At 52.5% G+C, this 16,108-nt stretch overlaps 1 protein-coding gene across 12 annotated transcripts in view; it reads right to left on the bottom strand.

Annotated features, from left to right (window-relative positions):
- TRERF1 (transcriptional regulating factor 1) overlaps positions 1-16,108 on the bottom strand; it is a 209,252-nt gene that overhangs the window by 14,742 nt on the left and 178,402 nt on the right. For 7 of the 12 annotated variants that reach the window (XM_070418593.1, XM_070418590.1, XM_070418596.1 and 4 more), the window contains 7 exons: positions 15,631-16,054; positions 14,668-14,734; positions 13,503-13,642; positions 12,431-12,534; positions 11,123-11,198; positions 3,731-3,819; positions 1,273-1,443 (listed from right to left, as the gene is read on the bottom strand). In XM_070418593.1, coding sequence (XP_070274694.1) covers positions 1,273-1,443; positions 3,731-3,819; positions 11,123-11,198; positions 12,431-12,534; positions 13,503-13,642; positions 14,668-14,734; positions 15,631-16,054 — 1,071 coding nt within the window. The remainder of the gene's footprint in view (positions 1-1,272; positions 1,444-3,730; positions 3,820-11,122; positions 11,199-12,430; positions 12,535-13,502; positions 13,643-14,667; positions 14,735-15,630; positions 16,055-16,108) is intronic. The other 5 variants (XM_070418597.1, XM_070418598.1, XM_070418599.1 and 2 more) reach the window with 1 other exon arrangement.

Here is a 16,108-nt window from a genome sequence, read left to right as displayed (position 1 = left end):
CCCATTCTACTCCACAGATGTCTATTTTGTCTGATATTTGGGTCCAGATATAAATTTACATATGTGTGCAAATATCAGAGCTATGTCCGATACTTAGTTAGGAACGTGGTCCACGTGTTTTTACATTTCTTTAAGAGAATTTGCACTTGACTTAAGTATTACATGAGGGAATCAGGCTCAGACAACACACTCCCCAGCCATTGACCACAGCGAAGTTACTCTGTGCCTCAGTCTTCTACCTCATGGAATTGGAATGAGGATTAAACGAGCCCATATTTGTAAGTGCCTGGCACACAGCAAGCGTCTTTTTAAGAACCGACTGAGGACTCTCAGAAGGAAGGCGGGGGTGGGTGGGTGGCCGGGAGAAGTTACCCGGAGAACTTACATGCCTATACGCATGGCCCACGGACACAGACAACAGTGTGGCCAAAGCCTGGGAAGGACGGGTGCGGGGTGCCGGGGGTCAATGGAAAAAAACAAAGGGGACATCTGTAATACTTTCAACAATAAAGATGAAAAACACACACACAAAAACGTGTCTTTTCAAGAAACCCCCTCACCCCCCACATATGTGCTAACTCTCATACTGGGGCACCATGGGGAATGAAAGTATGATGACAAATATTCACCCCATTCATGAATTCTAGCCACGTTCCCTGATGGCGACAGAGGCTGGGGTTCAGTAATTTGTTGTAGACATGTACCTTGTACATACATACATGGTAGGGACTGTTTTCCACGGCAGGTGGGATTGCCCCTGGCCACGGACACAGAGAGGAGCGCTCCCCCCAAGGGTGAACGTGGCAGTAACGACCAAAGCCACACGATACCAGGGGTACATGGCGATGAGAGGGCTGCAAGGATCACTCCCTGCTAAGCAGTTCCCCAGTAACCCAGCGTCCCCCGCCCCATCTGGAGGTCACGCCCCTTCCTGCTGTGCTTCAGGGAAGCCGCGGCCAAGCTGAGGCGCCTTCATCTTTGGGAGGCACCTCACGTTCTCTGGCCAGCGCCGTCCATGATGGGGAAGGACGAGGAAGGGGTGTGCCGGGGGGTCAGGGCACCTGCTTATAAAAAAAACCACCCACCCAAGGCTGGGGCCAATCTGGCTTAACTCTCTGGCTCCTGACAGCCACAGGCCGAACCCAAGCTGCCTTCCCTCGGCCTCTACATCAGAAAGTCAGAGCCTGGATCCCACCAGGGAGCGGGCTCGTCACCCCCTCCCTGAGGCCACCTGGGCAGCAAAGCCAAACCAGACAGCAGCCACTTACTAACCTGGGTGTGGGGTGGGAGCAGGGCCAGCATAAGCAGTGACTCGGCGGCTTCACTCACCATACAGTCATCCGCGAGCTCCGTGAGGCGTGTGCGGTGCTTCCGACCCAAGCGCATGATTTTCTTCCACGTGTAGTAGTACTCCACGCACTGAGCCACCGTCTTAGACTTCACCTGCGGGGAGCCGGGGCAAGGTCAGCTCCGAGCAGCAAGCTCTGGTGAACACTTCGTTTGGTAACAGGCGGCAGGCTTATGTGGTTTAACAGAAAGTGTATCCAGAGAGAAATCTCCTTCTCACGCCTGCTCTCCAGCCAGCCAGCTCACTCCCTGCCCCGGCAACACAGCTATAGCCCTTCTTACTGATTTCTTGGATAGCATTCCAGAATTTCTTTACTATTATTGTCACTACGATGAGGGGCCCAACTCCAGAAACTACTGGCTTGAGGGGGGAGGGCACACACCTTCCCTTCTCCAATTTCCCAGAAAAAAATTCTAATAGAAACACGATAGATCGGTCAAATAGACATGAATAAATTATTTTAATTGTGAATCAGAAGCCCCGGGTCTATTTATCCCAATAGGATGCATAAATTAAACATTTTTATGCCTATTACCAACAAACACAGGAGCACAGTCCTGCCCCGCCATTTTCCTCCCAGAAGGTAGCACATGCATGTTTTGCAATTTGATTTTTTTACAGTGTAGCCTGGGGACTTTTTCCTGTCAGGCCTCTGAGAGCTCATTCCCTCTTTTAACCCATGAAGCAGCGTGCTTTTGCATTAAACGTGCTGGAATGTGTCTGGGTGTCTGACTTGCTGACCTTCAAAACCCATCTATGAAGAATGTTCCTTAGTCATGGAACAGGAACGTAAGGCAAAGCTATAATGACAAGAGCTTAGTTTTCGCAGGAAACAAGCCTTGCTCGGCTCGCCCCAAAGGGGAAAAGGTAAATGTGTTTTAAAGAGAAAGAAGTCCCTTCCTTAGTTCATGTATCTCTAAGCTCTGAGTGCGGCTGGATAATGTGGGTTTTCTGGAGGCAGGGGAAAGCTGGCGGTGCCCTTGGGGGCGGGAACAGGGCCACCGCACGGTAAGATGAGGACACCGGACACCACCAGGAGTCTCGTCTCCTCAAAGCTGCCCCTTCACATCCACCTGATACCTTGAATTTCTACACTAGAATCGCCGGGGGCGGGGGGTGAGGGGGTGGGGGGGGTAGGTGAGGACAGTGTCCCAGAGAGCCCTGGCTTAAAAACCCATGCTTCTTGACAAGCATGGCACATGAATCTATCCTCAGTCAACAGGTGTGAAGCCTGCAAGGAAGGAGGCCTAGGCCTGGCCAGTTTGCTCAATGGTTAAAGCCCCGTCTCAGGTTCAATTTCCGGTCAAGGGCATGTACCTCAGTTGCAGGTTCGATTCCCAGCCCCGGTTGGGTTGCATGCGGGAGGCAACCAGTCAATGTGTCTCTCTCACATCGATGTTTCTCTCTCTCTCCCTATCCTCTTCTCCCTTCCACACGCTCTCTAAAGATCAAAGGAAAAAATATCCTTGGGTGAGGAAAAAAAAAAAAAAAAGAAATGAAGCCTAGGGCAGGTGACTCAAGATCAGAGCAGGGAGCTGGCGCAGAGAATGCGGTGGCCTCCAGGGCAGGGAGCCAGGAGTGATACAGATCTGGAGACAGGCCAGCAGGACAGAAAGTCCACCTATTCAGATCTCCGTCCATCAAGGCCCTCAATTAAGGACATGTACCCAGCTCACCCCTGGTACCACTGGCCCAGCTCGGATCCAGGGGAGCTGTCTCCTGTGACCCTGTTCTCTGTGGACCTGAACACCTTCATGAGCACGTAATGAACATGCTCCGTCACTCAGCGATCTGCTGAACCCACTTAGAGTCATTTTAACTTCTAGCCTAAACCACCTCTGAGCCAAGTAAGGCCGATTAGGTTTGCCACCTGCTGCATAAAGTGCTACTGCGGCTACTAGTATGTGCAAGAGTTCCATTTTGCTGTGAAGTGCTGTATATATAAGTAAAGCATCATTTTTACTATTACTGTCATTATGATTAGGGGCCCAACACCAGAAACTACTGGTTGGGGGGAGGGCACATCTCCCTTCTCCAATTTCCCAGAAAAAAAATTCTGTCAGAAACATGACAGAGTTGTCAAATGCCCATGAAATAAATTATGTTAATTGTGACTCAGAGGCCCCAGTTCTATTTATTCCAATAAGAATGCACAAATGACACATTTTTATGAAGATATAAATAAACCCCCATCGCTCTCAAATAGTCTATGCCCCCCCCCCTCCATCCCCCGGACACTGGGGCCATGCCACCCTTCCCCAGCCAGGGGTGGAAGGCACCCTTAGAAGAGCATGAGGCTAGGAACCAAATCCTTCTACATATCTTTCCATGGACAATTACCCAATTCGGTTTCAAGTGAGCAACAGGAAAGGGCATGCTTACCATCTTCTGTACAAAAATAAAGTCTTTGCTGCAAGTGGCTAGTGCTTTGTTAAACAGTTTTCTTTCTAGGGAGGTCCACTTGTCCGAACCTACGACAAAACACATGCTTCGTTAAGAATGGCTCACAGCTCTCCCCACTTTGCCGTTCCAGCTTCACGGGTCTCCCCACCTTAGCGGCTGGTTCGCTTAGTTAAGGTACAGAACGAAACTGTTCAACAAACAACAGACTATCCATCAAACTCCCTTCTGAACAAAAAGCCAGCGCAGTGTAAGGGCCGGTCTTAGCTGTGGCCTTGATCTTAGCACATTACTGACCCTAAGACTCACTTCCGTTACCAACAAATGGGGAATAATTCTAATTGTCCCCACTTTTAGGATATTTATGAAGGTTAAAGACAATGCACAGGGTGACTAGGTTAGGAACTGGGAAACAGTGCGCGCTCGACACATTTTAGCTCCAGTTTTTATATCATGATGATGTTCACGAGTGCAGGCATTCCCGTAGCAAGTGCTCCTTGCACTGTGGTGGACTCAGCAGTCTCCACCCCCCGGAGGGTCACAGTCCAGAGGGGAGGCAAACCAGGAAGCCACTGCACGCACGGTGATGACCGCAATGAGGAAGGTAGAAGTCAGGTGCCAGTGGGGCGCCAAGGAGGAGCACACGCTCAGGTGAGGGCCGGGGCACCCGAGTGGAGTTTCCAAGGACACAGAAGCAAGTCGGGCAAGGAGATGGAAGGGAATTCCAGGGAGAGGAAGTGTGTGTGCAAAGCCAGGGGCAAGCAACGGGAGGATGCATTTCCTTCCTTCCTTCATCTACCCATCCACTCAAGAGATGCTTATTAGGTGTTTACTACATGTAAGAAGCTGTGCTGGGGGGAAAAGCTAACATTTCTAAAATGCTTACGATGTGCCAGGTTCTAAGTACTTCACAGAAATTAGTCATTTGGTTCTACCAACAACCAATATGGGTATTACCAATACCCAGCGTACAGCTGAGGAAATGGAGGGGTTCGAGGAATAAGCAGCAATCCAGTGTGCTTCAACTACAGGGCTGCAGCAGAGGGAGGGCAGATGATGCTGGGGGAGTGGGACCAGTTCCTGACAGACCTGCAGACCAACGAGGAAGAGGCCCCGCGAGGCTGGGCTGGTGCATCTGCCTTGCTGGCTAAACTTGACATTCATGTCTATTTCCTCCCTAAAGGAGAAAGCAGCATATGCAGATGGTTGTAGAGAATGGTCCTGGGCTCTCTGGGGCAAGACATAAGGCCTATTTCTAGGGGCTTTGCAGAAAATCAGCCTCATTCTTCAGGTTGTTTGAAGTCTCCTACCTCTAATTCTTTGGATGGTACGTGGATGCGTTTTTGACATTCCTCTACTTCTCGAAGCTGTAATTCCCCAAACCATGCTATTTTTCCTCCCAACCAGGACAAGCCTGAGGTTTCCACTTTGCTATGGTTGATTGATGGGGCTTAAATACAGGAAACCTGAGTTGCTTCTACGCTTGGAAGATCCAGCCAAAATTAGTGAATCCAGTGAAACCACTCTGGGAAGGCAGGGGTTGACAATCCTGGAGTCCGTGACTTAGTGATGTACACTCAGATTTCTGGAATAAACACCCCTCCGTGTGGGGCCTCAGGCCAAGAGCTCTGAGTCCTGACTCAGAATATCCTCTCCAGAGCTGGGCTGGTTCAACCCCCGGAGAAATCAGGGCCATCAACGGACTCGGTTGATCTCTTTACTTCTAGAAGGAAAGCAGTTTTCCGATTCATCCTCAGCAGAAGGCAGCGTCTTCCGTAGGTTCTGGAGGCCGGGGCACCCGGGCTGTGAGAGCCACCGCACAGAGAGGACAGGCAGGCGGGTGGAGAAGCTCTGCAGGAGTGGGCGTGAGCGGAGGAGGGTGGCGGGATTTGGGTCCTGGAGCAGGCCCATCGCCATTCCTCAAATTCTGTCCAACATTCCAGGCCTTGGGGGTCCCAGCTCCCATATGTCGTCCCCCCCGCGCCCCCCCCCCCCACCCCCGCCAGGGGTGGAGACGGAAAGGCAGAAAGGATGAACCAGCAATGTAGAGGACCAACTGAAGAGGAGTCATGGATCCTCTCAGATGTCCATCAAAATAGAGAGAGCTCAGAGCAATGACGGTGGAAGAGGATCATGACGGGACGTGTCACAGCAGCCGAGTCCCGGGGAAGTTTCTAAAGAGGCGGATGTGCTGCCCGGCTGTAGGCCCAGGGCCTGTGCAGCTCTGGGTTGCATCTCAGATGGGGAACCAGGGGACATTCTGTTGATGAAAACCCCTAACTAGGTCAACGAGGATCCTTCCCACGGTCAGCCAGACCGTACATTTCCCAGGTCTGAGTCCAGCCAAGACCTGGTGAGACACGAGCAGGGCCACCGAGCCTGCCTTGGCCAGCGCCGTCTCTCCGGTGGATACGCTCTTCCATCCCACGCGGGGCTCACACCTGGTTACTGCCCACGCAGCCGTGTTAAGTTCCCAGGTCAGTCTGTCTCCTTGTGAGAAGCCTGCCCCTTCGTGTCCCCAAATGGCTCGCCAGCTGCAACCCTACACAGGGGAGGGGACTTCCTGGACCATCTGCTACGGAGGATCCTCAAGCCTCATGCGACTCCTTGTGGTGCTAGAGCTGCTGCCTTTTGGCGGGGTCTTCGGTCTTCCCCATCTCAGAGTGCTCACTCCGCACCCAGGCCCTGGGCTGGAAGTCTGCCCTCTCAGGCCGTCCTCGGTCACCCTCCCATTCCCAGGCTGCAGCGTGGGGGCAGGGAGCACGCGCTCAGAGCAGACAGCTGCGAATCGACAGGCAGAGGCCTCCTGGTCCCGGGATCCGCACCGGGCTGAGAATCCACCCCTGGGCGGCCGGACTGAATTTCCAGGTTAGAGCCTGTTATACAAATATAACACCTGAACGCGTGCTCCCCAAATAATGTCGCTGAGCTGTGACACAAAGGGGTGACTTTCATCAGGAGACCAGAGGCGGTGGACCTGGTTCTGCCACTTACTCCTTCTGTGACCCCAGGCAAGTTTCCTTAACTTCTCCGAGTCTCAGTTTCCTCTCTTGTGACATGGGGATCAGGACAGGCGCTCTGTGACTGACAGCATTTGGTCCCGAGGGAAATGTTGGACACCTTCACTGGCTTGTAGCGATGGGACACACGCTGTCTCCTGTGACCCTTGCATGAGCGGCACTCAGGAAGACAGCGAGGCTTGGCCAGTGTTCCCTGCTCTGCGTATGAATGAACAACAGCCTTCTACTCCCTGCCCCGGATCGCCAAGGAGAAGCTCAGGCATCGCTCGTCCCTGCAGTCTGTTCTGACAGAGGAGCGCTTCCCACATTCTCTGACAAGGTTTTCTAAGCCAGCCCTGCTTGGCTGGACTGTGCTTCTTGGACAAAGTCCAGGAGGAAATGCAAAAGCAAGGCAGGGGGCCGCCTCAAATCCTCCGCTGGCCTTCCTCTCAGATCCCCGCTGTCCACGCAGCAGGCACACAGTGAGGGGCTGACAGCCCCCAGCGCTCATTTGTTCTACCTGAGATTCCTGGCTCTCGGGCTATTATCAGCAGGGGCCCCTAACAAGACGATTAAGGCTAATTACAAAGAGCCTAATTAACTGGAGGAAACTGGCGCTGGAACAGTATCCAGAGGAAAAATGTTCTGAGTGTGCGTTGCCGGGATACAGGCTCTGGACCGAGGCTAAATTTGGGGCAATCCATAGCAATTCCCAGCGATTGAAGGGACACGGAGAGAAGTCTGGGCATGGCATCTTTTAAGAGGGCCTTCCTGTCTTCCTTTCAAGATGAACAACTTTTACTGACACTGTTACTAGAGTTATGTAAGGAAGATATTCATTGTAGAAAAGGGCTGTTTTTACACCAGATTTTCACTTCCGCGAGAGGTTTTCCATCGTGTGTGGAGGCTGAATAACTGTTTAGGGGTGCAGGGTGAAGCAGCTGCTCCCACATTCCCTCCGGAGGCACGCGGAGGGAGGCCTCAATCCGATTCCAGAACTTGAGCTTGTCCACTAGCCCAGTTCTTTACAAGGGCTGCGTAGGGCAGTGAGAGGAACCGTTGTCACCTCCTGCCCTTCAGGGACCCACTCTGCAGCTAGAGACATGTGTGAGGAATGCCTGGAAAGTGACATCTCAGCTGTGTTTCTTGAAAAGTATTCTCTTGAGTATGTCATTCTGTCTCCTCATTAAACTGGGGCAGCTTCCCGGACAGGGAGCAGGCTTCCCCCCCGCCGATGGGTGTTTATTTCCTCTGGGCCTCCCTCCTCTCTGAGCCAGGTCAGGCTTCGGGACCCAGTGACCAGCGGGGCTGTGGTGGGAGCGGAGAGTGGCTTCTGTTGAACCCTGGCCAAGAAGCCGAGGGCCAGTTCTGACACCCCCTCCACTCCACACCCACCTGCAGGAATGGCCAGTTCAATGGAAAACCAAGGACGCTGCGGGCTCTCTAATTGTAACCAGGCGTCTTCCCACCCTGACCCACCAGGCTCACGCCCTCCCCACCTAATCCATCTGCTGCTGGGGAGCCGCTGCCAACAATTGCTACCCAACCTGGGTGGAGGGCGCCGAGAGGGCTGGACTGGGTGCCGTGTGTGGATTAAAGAGTGCAGGGAGCCGCTGCAATCGAACTTTCCTCTGAGGATCTCCACAGGGCTCCTCCGGCCCCAGCACACAGCCCCTAGACCTGGGCGAGCTGTCCACCCATACCCGTGTCTCCCCTGAGCCCCTGCATCAGTCACTCTTTCCTTTTCTTACTGAATTTCTTGGGATGGGGTGTGAAAGGGAAGGCCATGAATCAAGTAAGAGAAATGATTTCCACAGGCTTGTGTCTCGGTCTATCTCCCCCAAATGTACAGCCTCCCTCCCTGAGCGGACTCTCTGCCTTCCCTCCGGGGCACAGGCAGCCTGGGAGATCCGCCGTAGCCACCTCTCAGGACAACTGGGAGAATGGGAGTCAGGGTGGGGGACACTGGCCACAGCCACGGAGACAGAAGCCAAAGGACACCCAGGAGATGGTGTCCCAGTGAGGAAGGGAGCTGACAACAGTCCCACCTGAGAGCAGCCCCATGGGGCTTGGCACAGAGGCCAACACGGGGCGGGGGGGGGGGGGCACAGGGGGGGGATTACCCAGCACCTGGAGCCACATATGGAGGGGGCAAGGAGGGAGTGGCTGGGAGCTGGGCATGTGAGGGGTAAGTCCTGTGGCCTCCCTTGTGGCTTGGAAGGGAAATGTTAAGGGAATGGAGTCAGGTCAGACTTTACAGACCAGTGACCTCTGCCCTTTTTGCTCATAATTCTAGAAGGTTCCATGGGGTCCAGTCTGGGTCACTTCTTGGAGAAGGCAAAGGACGGGCGGACGTAGATGAGCACTCTTTTCTTGGGGACACACAGCTGGCAAGATACCAGCCCTTCACACCGCAGCTCCACCTCTCTTGCCTCCAAGGGGAGAAATGATTCCAGGAAGAAACGGGGTCCTTCCCGGTCTGCTTGTGGTCTGGGGCAGGGGCTGGGTAAAGGTTAGCTGGGAACCCCCAACCCCAACAGATCGATTCATTTCAACAGCGTGTAGGGCCCTCTCATTTCAAAGTTCTTGGTATTATCTTAGCGTTTTCGTTTTGTTTGGGGTGGAGGGTGGCTTCTAGTCCCCAGCTTTCTAACCTTTTTGATGTCATGTCACACATAAAAAATAACAATGTTTGCTTGGCGCAGTGGGAAGAACTGGAGGGGATGAGGGTCTCAGGTGAGGCTGTTCACAGCTGGAGCTGACCAGCCTGGGGGCACGGCCACCCCAGGCACCTGCGGGCCCCGAGCAGCTGCATCTCCCAGCGGATGGCTCAGAAGCTCCTTCTCATCAACCAACCGTCTCACCTGCCTTGCAGAGAAGCTGAGGCTCCAGGAGGCTGGACAGGGTCTAATGGGCAGCAGCTAACACTCGGAATTAGGAGAGGATTACACTGTTTCAGTGGCAGATTAGGGAGAACGCCCACATCTTCCTACCCGCTCTCGGGCAGACACCCAGCAGGAAATGATGGAGACAATATTAAGAGACTGCTGGGTAGGCCACTGGTTCAATGATGGCTTTCTGATCCCTTGTGTCTATTTTGTCCCTGGCCCAGTTCCAGCGGTGGCCTGTGTGCTGGGCTTGCTGTGCTCAGGTGAACGGCTTCTGAGGCCTCTCTACCCTGAGATGACAGGCAGGAAGGCCAGCGCATGAGAGGAGCAGGTGAAGTGAGGCAAACAGTGGTGGCGACAGGATGCCCACTGGGAGCTCCAGTATTTGAAAAGCAGCCCTCACCGCAGGCCTACCTGGCCGTCTGGACCAAGGACTGGAAAAGGTATTCTGAGGTCCCCAAACCCACTAAGGTACTTAGCACCTACCTATGCAGGGTCTGCCCAGGGCACCAAGGAAACAAACAAATGATGAATAATCAAGGGGCACTGGAGGGTGCAGCCTCCTCTGAAAGACAGAACCCAGGCGGGTTTGTCGGGACCCTCAGAATGGATGGGTTTACAAGTTAATGGGAATAAAATGCTGACTCATGTGTCATCTCTTAGGCTCCCCAAACTGTTTCCTTCTCTGTCATGATGCTCACTCCATTCAGCGCTCAAAGGTGCTTTCTCCCTCCCTCTTATTGGTGATGCCACCGGTAATCTAACCCTCAGGAGACACACTCACGTGTATGTATACGTGTTTTGTATACGTATGCGTATATGTACCATTTCTCCTGCTCTCAGTGCAACCCGTTGTTTAATAACTGCCTCCATCTCAGACGCTACACTGCATGAGGTAGGAAACTGACTGCATCTGTCTTAGTCACTGTTTCATCTTCGCATAGTCCTTGTACACAGTAAGTGCTCAATACATAACTGTTAGATAAATGAATAATAATTGCCTCTAGAACATGCCAGGCATCCGGGCTATATATCCTATCTTGAATCTTTACAAAACACAGCAAGAGATGGAGCATAAGCCCCATTTTTCAGGAGAGAAAATGAAGGCTGCAGAGGCCAACGGTGCAAGTAAGATCTGAATGCACATCTACTGACTCCAGAGCAGAGGGGCTGCTGCGTGTTGCTGCCTCTGTGCTGTATCCCACATGCCCCTTTCCCCAGACGCTCAGGGCTCCCTGCCACTTGCGCAGGCGCGGTCCGCTATTGCCTTGCTCCTGGCACACCCACAAGGGGCAGGAGCCCAGACAGACAAACACTCAGCAGTGCCCAACACACACGGCTGCCCCATCAGCTACCCCAGGAAGCCTTGAGATCAAAAGCGCTGATTAGGACTGAACCACGCTATGTACCATTAAAAAGGCAACAACCAAACACGCAAACAGCCCACTCGCAGGAAGCAAGGGGGCGCGGGGCTGCGGGCGACCTACCGGCATAGTGGTAATTGGCTAAAGGATGACATTTTAACCTGACTGGCTTCCGCAGCAGCAGCATTTCCAGAGCAGCCTGTAGACCCATGGGAGAGAAAAGGCGAGAGTCAGTAATGGGTCGGTGTCCCGAGGAGACCATCTGCCTAAGGGGGCAAAGGGACCGGCACTGCAGAGTGTGGGGTTGAGGGCACTAGAAGGCAAACCAGAGGGAGACCCCCTAATTGGGAGTTCCTTTCTGGTCAGCACCCCACAGGGCTCGCCACTCTAACATCCCCCAGCCCATGCCTGCAACCAGCTGGTCAGGCCTGAGACCCCAACTCCCCTTGTTGGTGAGGGCCCAGTCTCAGAGAGATGGTAGGGCCCCCTCTAAATGGAGGCTGAGTATCTGGGGAAAGAGTCTGAGGAAGTGAGTGGGTGATTTGAAACTGTTTTTGCAGAAAAATCATATTTCATTACAACTAAACATCAGCAGCTGTATTAGTGATAACTGTACTAGACAGTGTCCTCCCAGAGAACCTAGCTACATACATCCTTTCAAATCTGTCTCCTTTAGCCTCGCTGACTTTTTAAGAAAAACGCTGCAGGCGGAGTTGAGCAGTGCATGGTTGACGGGCAGAGCAAGATCCAGCGTCCTGGTACTCCAAGTGTGGTCCACACACCAGCAACACGGGCATAGCTGGGAGCTGGTGGCAAAGGCCCCACCTCCAGAACTTTGGAATAAAAACCTGCACTTTAACCAGGTTCCCTGAGTGACTCATGTGCATGTTAAAAGTTCGGGAAGTGCTGTTCCTCAACACTAATCTGAAAGGGTTAAGGAAAGTTCCCTAACATTCTAAAAAACCCCTGAAGGGTATCCATAACCTCACGAGAAGGGAGCATTAGGGCATTTGCTTACTTTCAGATTTTCTTGAAATAAAACAGCAGGAAGCTAGATCTGGTACAAGAATCATGTATTTACTGAAGAGGAAACTAAGGTTAGTGTTTGAATGACCTCGCCTGGAGTCCAGGTTGAGCGGGCGAATGGTCAGCTCTGATTCTGGAGAGATGGCACCAAAGTTCTGGTTTGACCAAAGAACTGTGTCAAAGGTGCGAGAATATGCAAACACTCGATTTTGGTTAAGAGGGGTTTTCCTGCAGGCTTTTAAATCCTGACTTACTGAGATAAGAAACAGGAGGTTCGCTGACGGGACATCATCTCATGAATCGGTTGTACGGTACATGGGACAACCCAGAAATTTGGGAAAATACTTTTCAGAATCCTGGCATGAAGAATATGAACTGTGAAGACGACTTTTCGTGGCTCCTTACCATCACATCACCTTTGGCCTCAAAGAGACAGTGCAAAGCAAATTCAGAATTGGTCCCTCCACCTGGCAACGCACTTGAACAGCACAAATTCAGGAGATTCTCCACTGTGGGGAACAAGAGGCCACTGCATCAGAGAGCTCAGTACCATGGAAAACCACACAGGTCCGGGAGCCAGAGACCCTGGGAGAGAATCAAGCCTTCCTGCTCACTTCTTCCCACTGACAATATAGTGGAACATCATTTCTCGAACTTAATTCTTTCCGGAAGACTGTTCGAAAACCGATGTGTTGGAAAACCGAATCATCTTTTCCCACTGGAAATAATGCTAATTGAATTAATATGTTCCAGACCCCCAAATGATTCCGCTTTAACCTTTCTTATAGACAGTACATATCTAATGTACTGTTTAATTTATAAATAAACACGTCTTTTCTTAAATTTATAGAACCATCCCCTACTAGCCTTAAACAAATTTTTCATATATCATTGCCTTGGAAATGCTATCACCAACTAACTGCTTTTCCTTTATCCAATCAACAACAGTTTTTCTACTTATTCACTTGCCTGTGATTGTTTTGTGAACACTTTTCCACCCTTAGCAACTCCTTTCTTAAAAAAATATATTTTTACTGATTTCAGAGTTGAAGGGAGAGGGAGCTAGAAACATCAATGATGAAAGAGAATCATTGATTGGCTGCCTCCTGCACGCCCCCTACTGGGGATTGAGCCTGCAACGCAGGCATGTGCCCTTGACCTTAATCGTACTCGGGACTCTTCAGTCCCAGCAGGCCGATGCTCTATCCACTGAGCCAGACTGGCTAGGGCAACATTAGCATTCTTGATGGCCTCTTTATGTTTTAAAATTGTGATTTCACCAGCAACAAAAGCATTCTCTCCTTTGTTTGTTGCCTGAAGGGTGCTTTTTGTTATGTTGAAGTATCAGCACGAAAGGGTTGTCAGACCAAAAACTGAAGTTGTGGTCGACAATGGAGACATTTTTACGGGGAATATCTTGGTCGAGAACCAAACTGTTTGAGATGGGAGACGTTCGAGAACCGAGGTTCGACTGTACCTCTTTGCTGGAAGTCGTGGTTTTCCAGCTCTGGCCAGGGCTTCCAGACCAATGTGGCCTTGTGTGTGTCCTGGGCCACGGCAGAGACATCCTGCAGTTCTGGGATCTCTGCTTGGAATCTCAAGCCAATGTTGATGCGCCTTTAATGACAAGAAAAACAACAGTGTGGTCTTCAATTAGAGGCCAAGGGCAACTGTTAGGAACTTTAAAAAGAAGGAAACCAGTTCCTTCTGCAAGAAGAATGCAGGGGCATTTCCTAAGTGTGACCCTAGATTCCAGGCATGGCCCTTTCACTGGGATAAGGGACAGCTTTAAGATTGGGGGGCGATGCTGCGGGAAGCAAGGGAGAAGTCAGCTGGGCTTCATCTCTCTCTATGACTGAGAGATGGAGGGTGCTAAGTCCAAGGGAACAGCTGCCAAGAACATTCAACCAGGAGAAATGGGACAGATACAAAGTGTTTATTTCATTTTTTTTTTATCTCTTTCAGGTCACTCTCACATAAACCATCTATCTCATCTGAAACTATCGAAGTTCTGTGACATAATCAAGGCAGTGAAAAATATTCCCATTTAATGAATGAGTTAACTAAAGCTCACAAAGGTTAATTTGATTAAGATCAAGTAGCACAACGGGGCTGGAACTCAGGTTTTCTGATTCCCGACTCAATCTACTCCCCATTCCACCTCAGGGCCTCTTTTCTGTGCTCCTCCACGCAAATAACCATCCTTTCTTTCCACCCACGACTCAACAAGCCCATCGGGAGGGCTGGCCAAGAATCTTAGGGAGGGGATGGGCGAAGCAAGGACATTTGGAAGAAGCCTCGTAGAGAGCTGGGCACCCCGAGAGAGATGCGTCAATGTCACTGGAGATGTGGAAGCATCTGACCACAGCCCCAATGGCCCATGGAGCCAGAGATGGGGATGCTAGGTTCTCTGAATCCAGGGCTTCAGGCTTTACTCTCCACTTAGTCTTTGGCAAAGGCCTTGAAACACGCAATTACAGAGAAACAACAGTACTCGAGAAATAATCAGGATCCTCCAATTTCTACAACCTCTCCCTCAGTGGCCACTCCCACCCCAGACGTATGAACTCCATTTCTCAAAGCTCCTCCTCCCTTTCCTCAGCTGAGGCTCCTGTGCTACAGAATAATTGGCTTTTCCTTACGGTTCAACATCAACGGTCTGCTCTCCAGGCCCGGGGGTGACTGTCACATTGCTGCCATCGATGCTGTCTGAAGCACAAAAACCAGAGTCACGGGTCAATAGGGGAAGGGCACTCAAGAAACTGGAGCAAATAACAGTTACCTACGCAGTCACAGCAGAGCCCTCCTACCCGGCCCATGCCAGTTCCTCCCAGTGGCCTCCAGGGAGCTAGACGCAGTGTGGTGCTAACTGGCTTAGGGTAACCATTCCCACACAGGGGAAGGGAAGGCGGCTGCCAGCCGAACTCTGGTCTGCTAAGCTGTGTGTTTCTAAGAAACTATTCTTGCTCCAGAAAGAGATCCTGGCCACGGGTCTCTCAATCTTTTTTTTAAAAAAAATCTTTATTGTTTAAAGTATTACATGTCTTCTCCCCACCCCCACCCCCCATTGACCCCTGTCTAGCCAGCCCCTGCCCCAGGCCTTCCTCACCCTATTGTCTGTGTCCAAGGATTATGCATCTATGCACAGAAGTTGTTTGGTTGATCTCTTCCCTCCCACTCACCCACCCCGCCCTCCCTCTGAGATTCCCTCCTGCTAAAACGTGGAGGCCTGGTCTTGCAGAGCATACCTGGTCCTATTTAGACATCTTAGCACATTTATTTGGGGCGTCTCCCTGCATTTCCAGGGCACCGTCTCATTTAGTGTCCGCACAGGTCACCTGTTTCCTTAGCCCACAGAGGCTGCCATTATCACCCCCTTTGCGTTTGCCCCTGGCTAGACCGGGATCTCCTGCGGGTAAGCATTCCACGCTTTTGCAAATAGTATTTCTAGCAACCAGCACCGAGCCTGGGCCACGGAGGAGACGCGCCACAGAAGTCGGTGGTGCAAAGAGACCAGGACAGAGAAGTGAGACCCCCCCAGCGCAATGCCCAGCACAGACGGGGCGAAATCCCCGGGGTCCCCGAGGGGCGCAGGGGTGACTCACTGGAGCGACACAGCAGCACGCGCGGCGTGGGCGTCAGGGGCGTGAGGGGCAGCTGGGCGTGGGCGCCGGGGTGCCCCGCGATGAGGACATTGCTGAAGAGGCCCGAGCCCTGGCGCACCGGGCTCAGCATGGGCGGGGGCGTGTAGGGGGGCAGCTCGTGGGCGGGGTCCAGGAGCAGGTGGTCGCCCAGGACGCGCGGGGAGCGCAGCTGGCTCTGGTAGAGGGTGGCGCCCGAGTGAGAGGCGGGGCCGGGGTGGAGGGAGGGCGGCGGGATGAAGAGCGGCTGCGGGCGATGCCGGAACTTCTTCCTCTCGGGTGCGGGTGCGGGTGCGGGCGCGGGCGCGGGGGCCGGCGCGGGTGCGGGTGCCGGCGGCGCGGGCTGCTCGGCCTTGGCGACCCCGGGCGGGGGCTTCCTGGGCGCGTCCTGAAACGGGAGAAGGAGCCGGTTCAATGCTCGCCCCGCAGGCCGCTTCCACAG

This window comes from Myotis yumanensis, unplaced genomic scaffold (genome assembly GCF_028538775.1).
Source record: "Myotis yumanensis isolate MYYU_CA2020_CCGP unplaced genomic scaffold, mMyoYum1.0.hap1 SCAF_6, whole genome shotgun sequence".
In the NCBI taxonomy this organism is placed as follows: Eukaryota; Metazoa; Chordata; class Mammalia; order Chiroptera; family Vespertilionidae; genus Myotis; species Myotis yumanensis.
The sequence above is the reverse complement of the archived record's forward strand: the minus strand, read 5'-3'. Positions and strand labels throughout refer to the sequence as shown.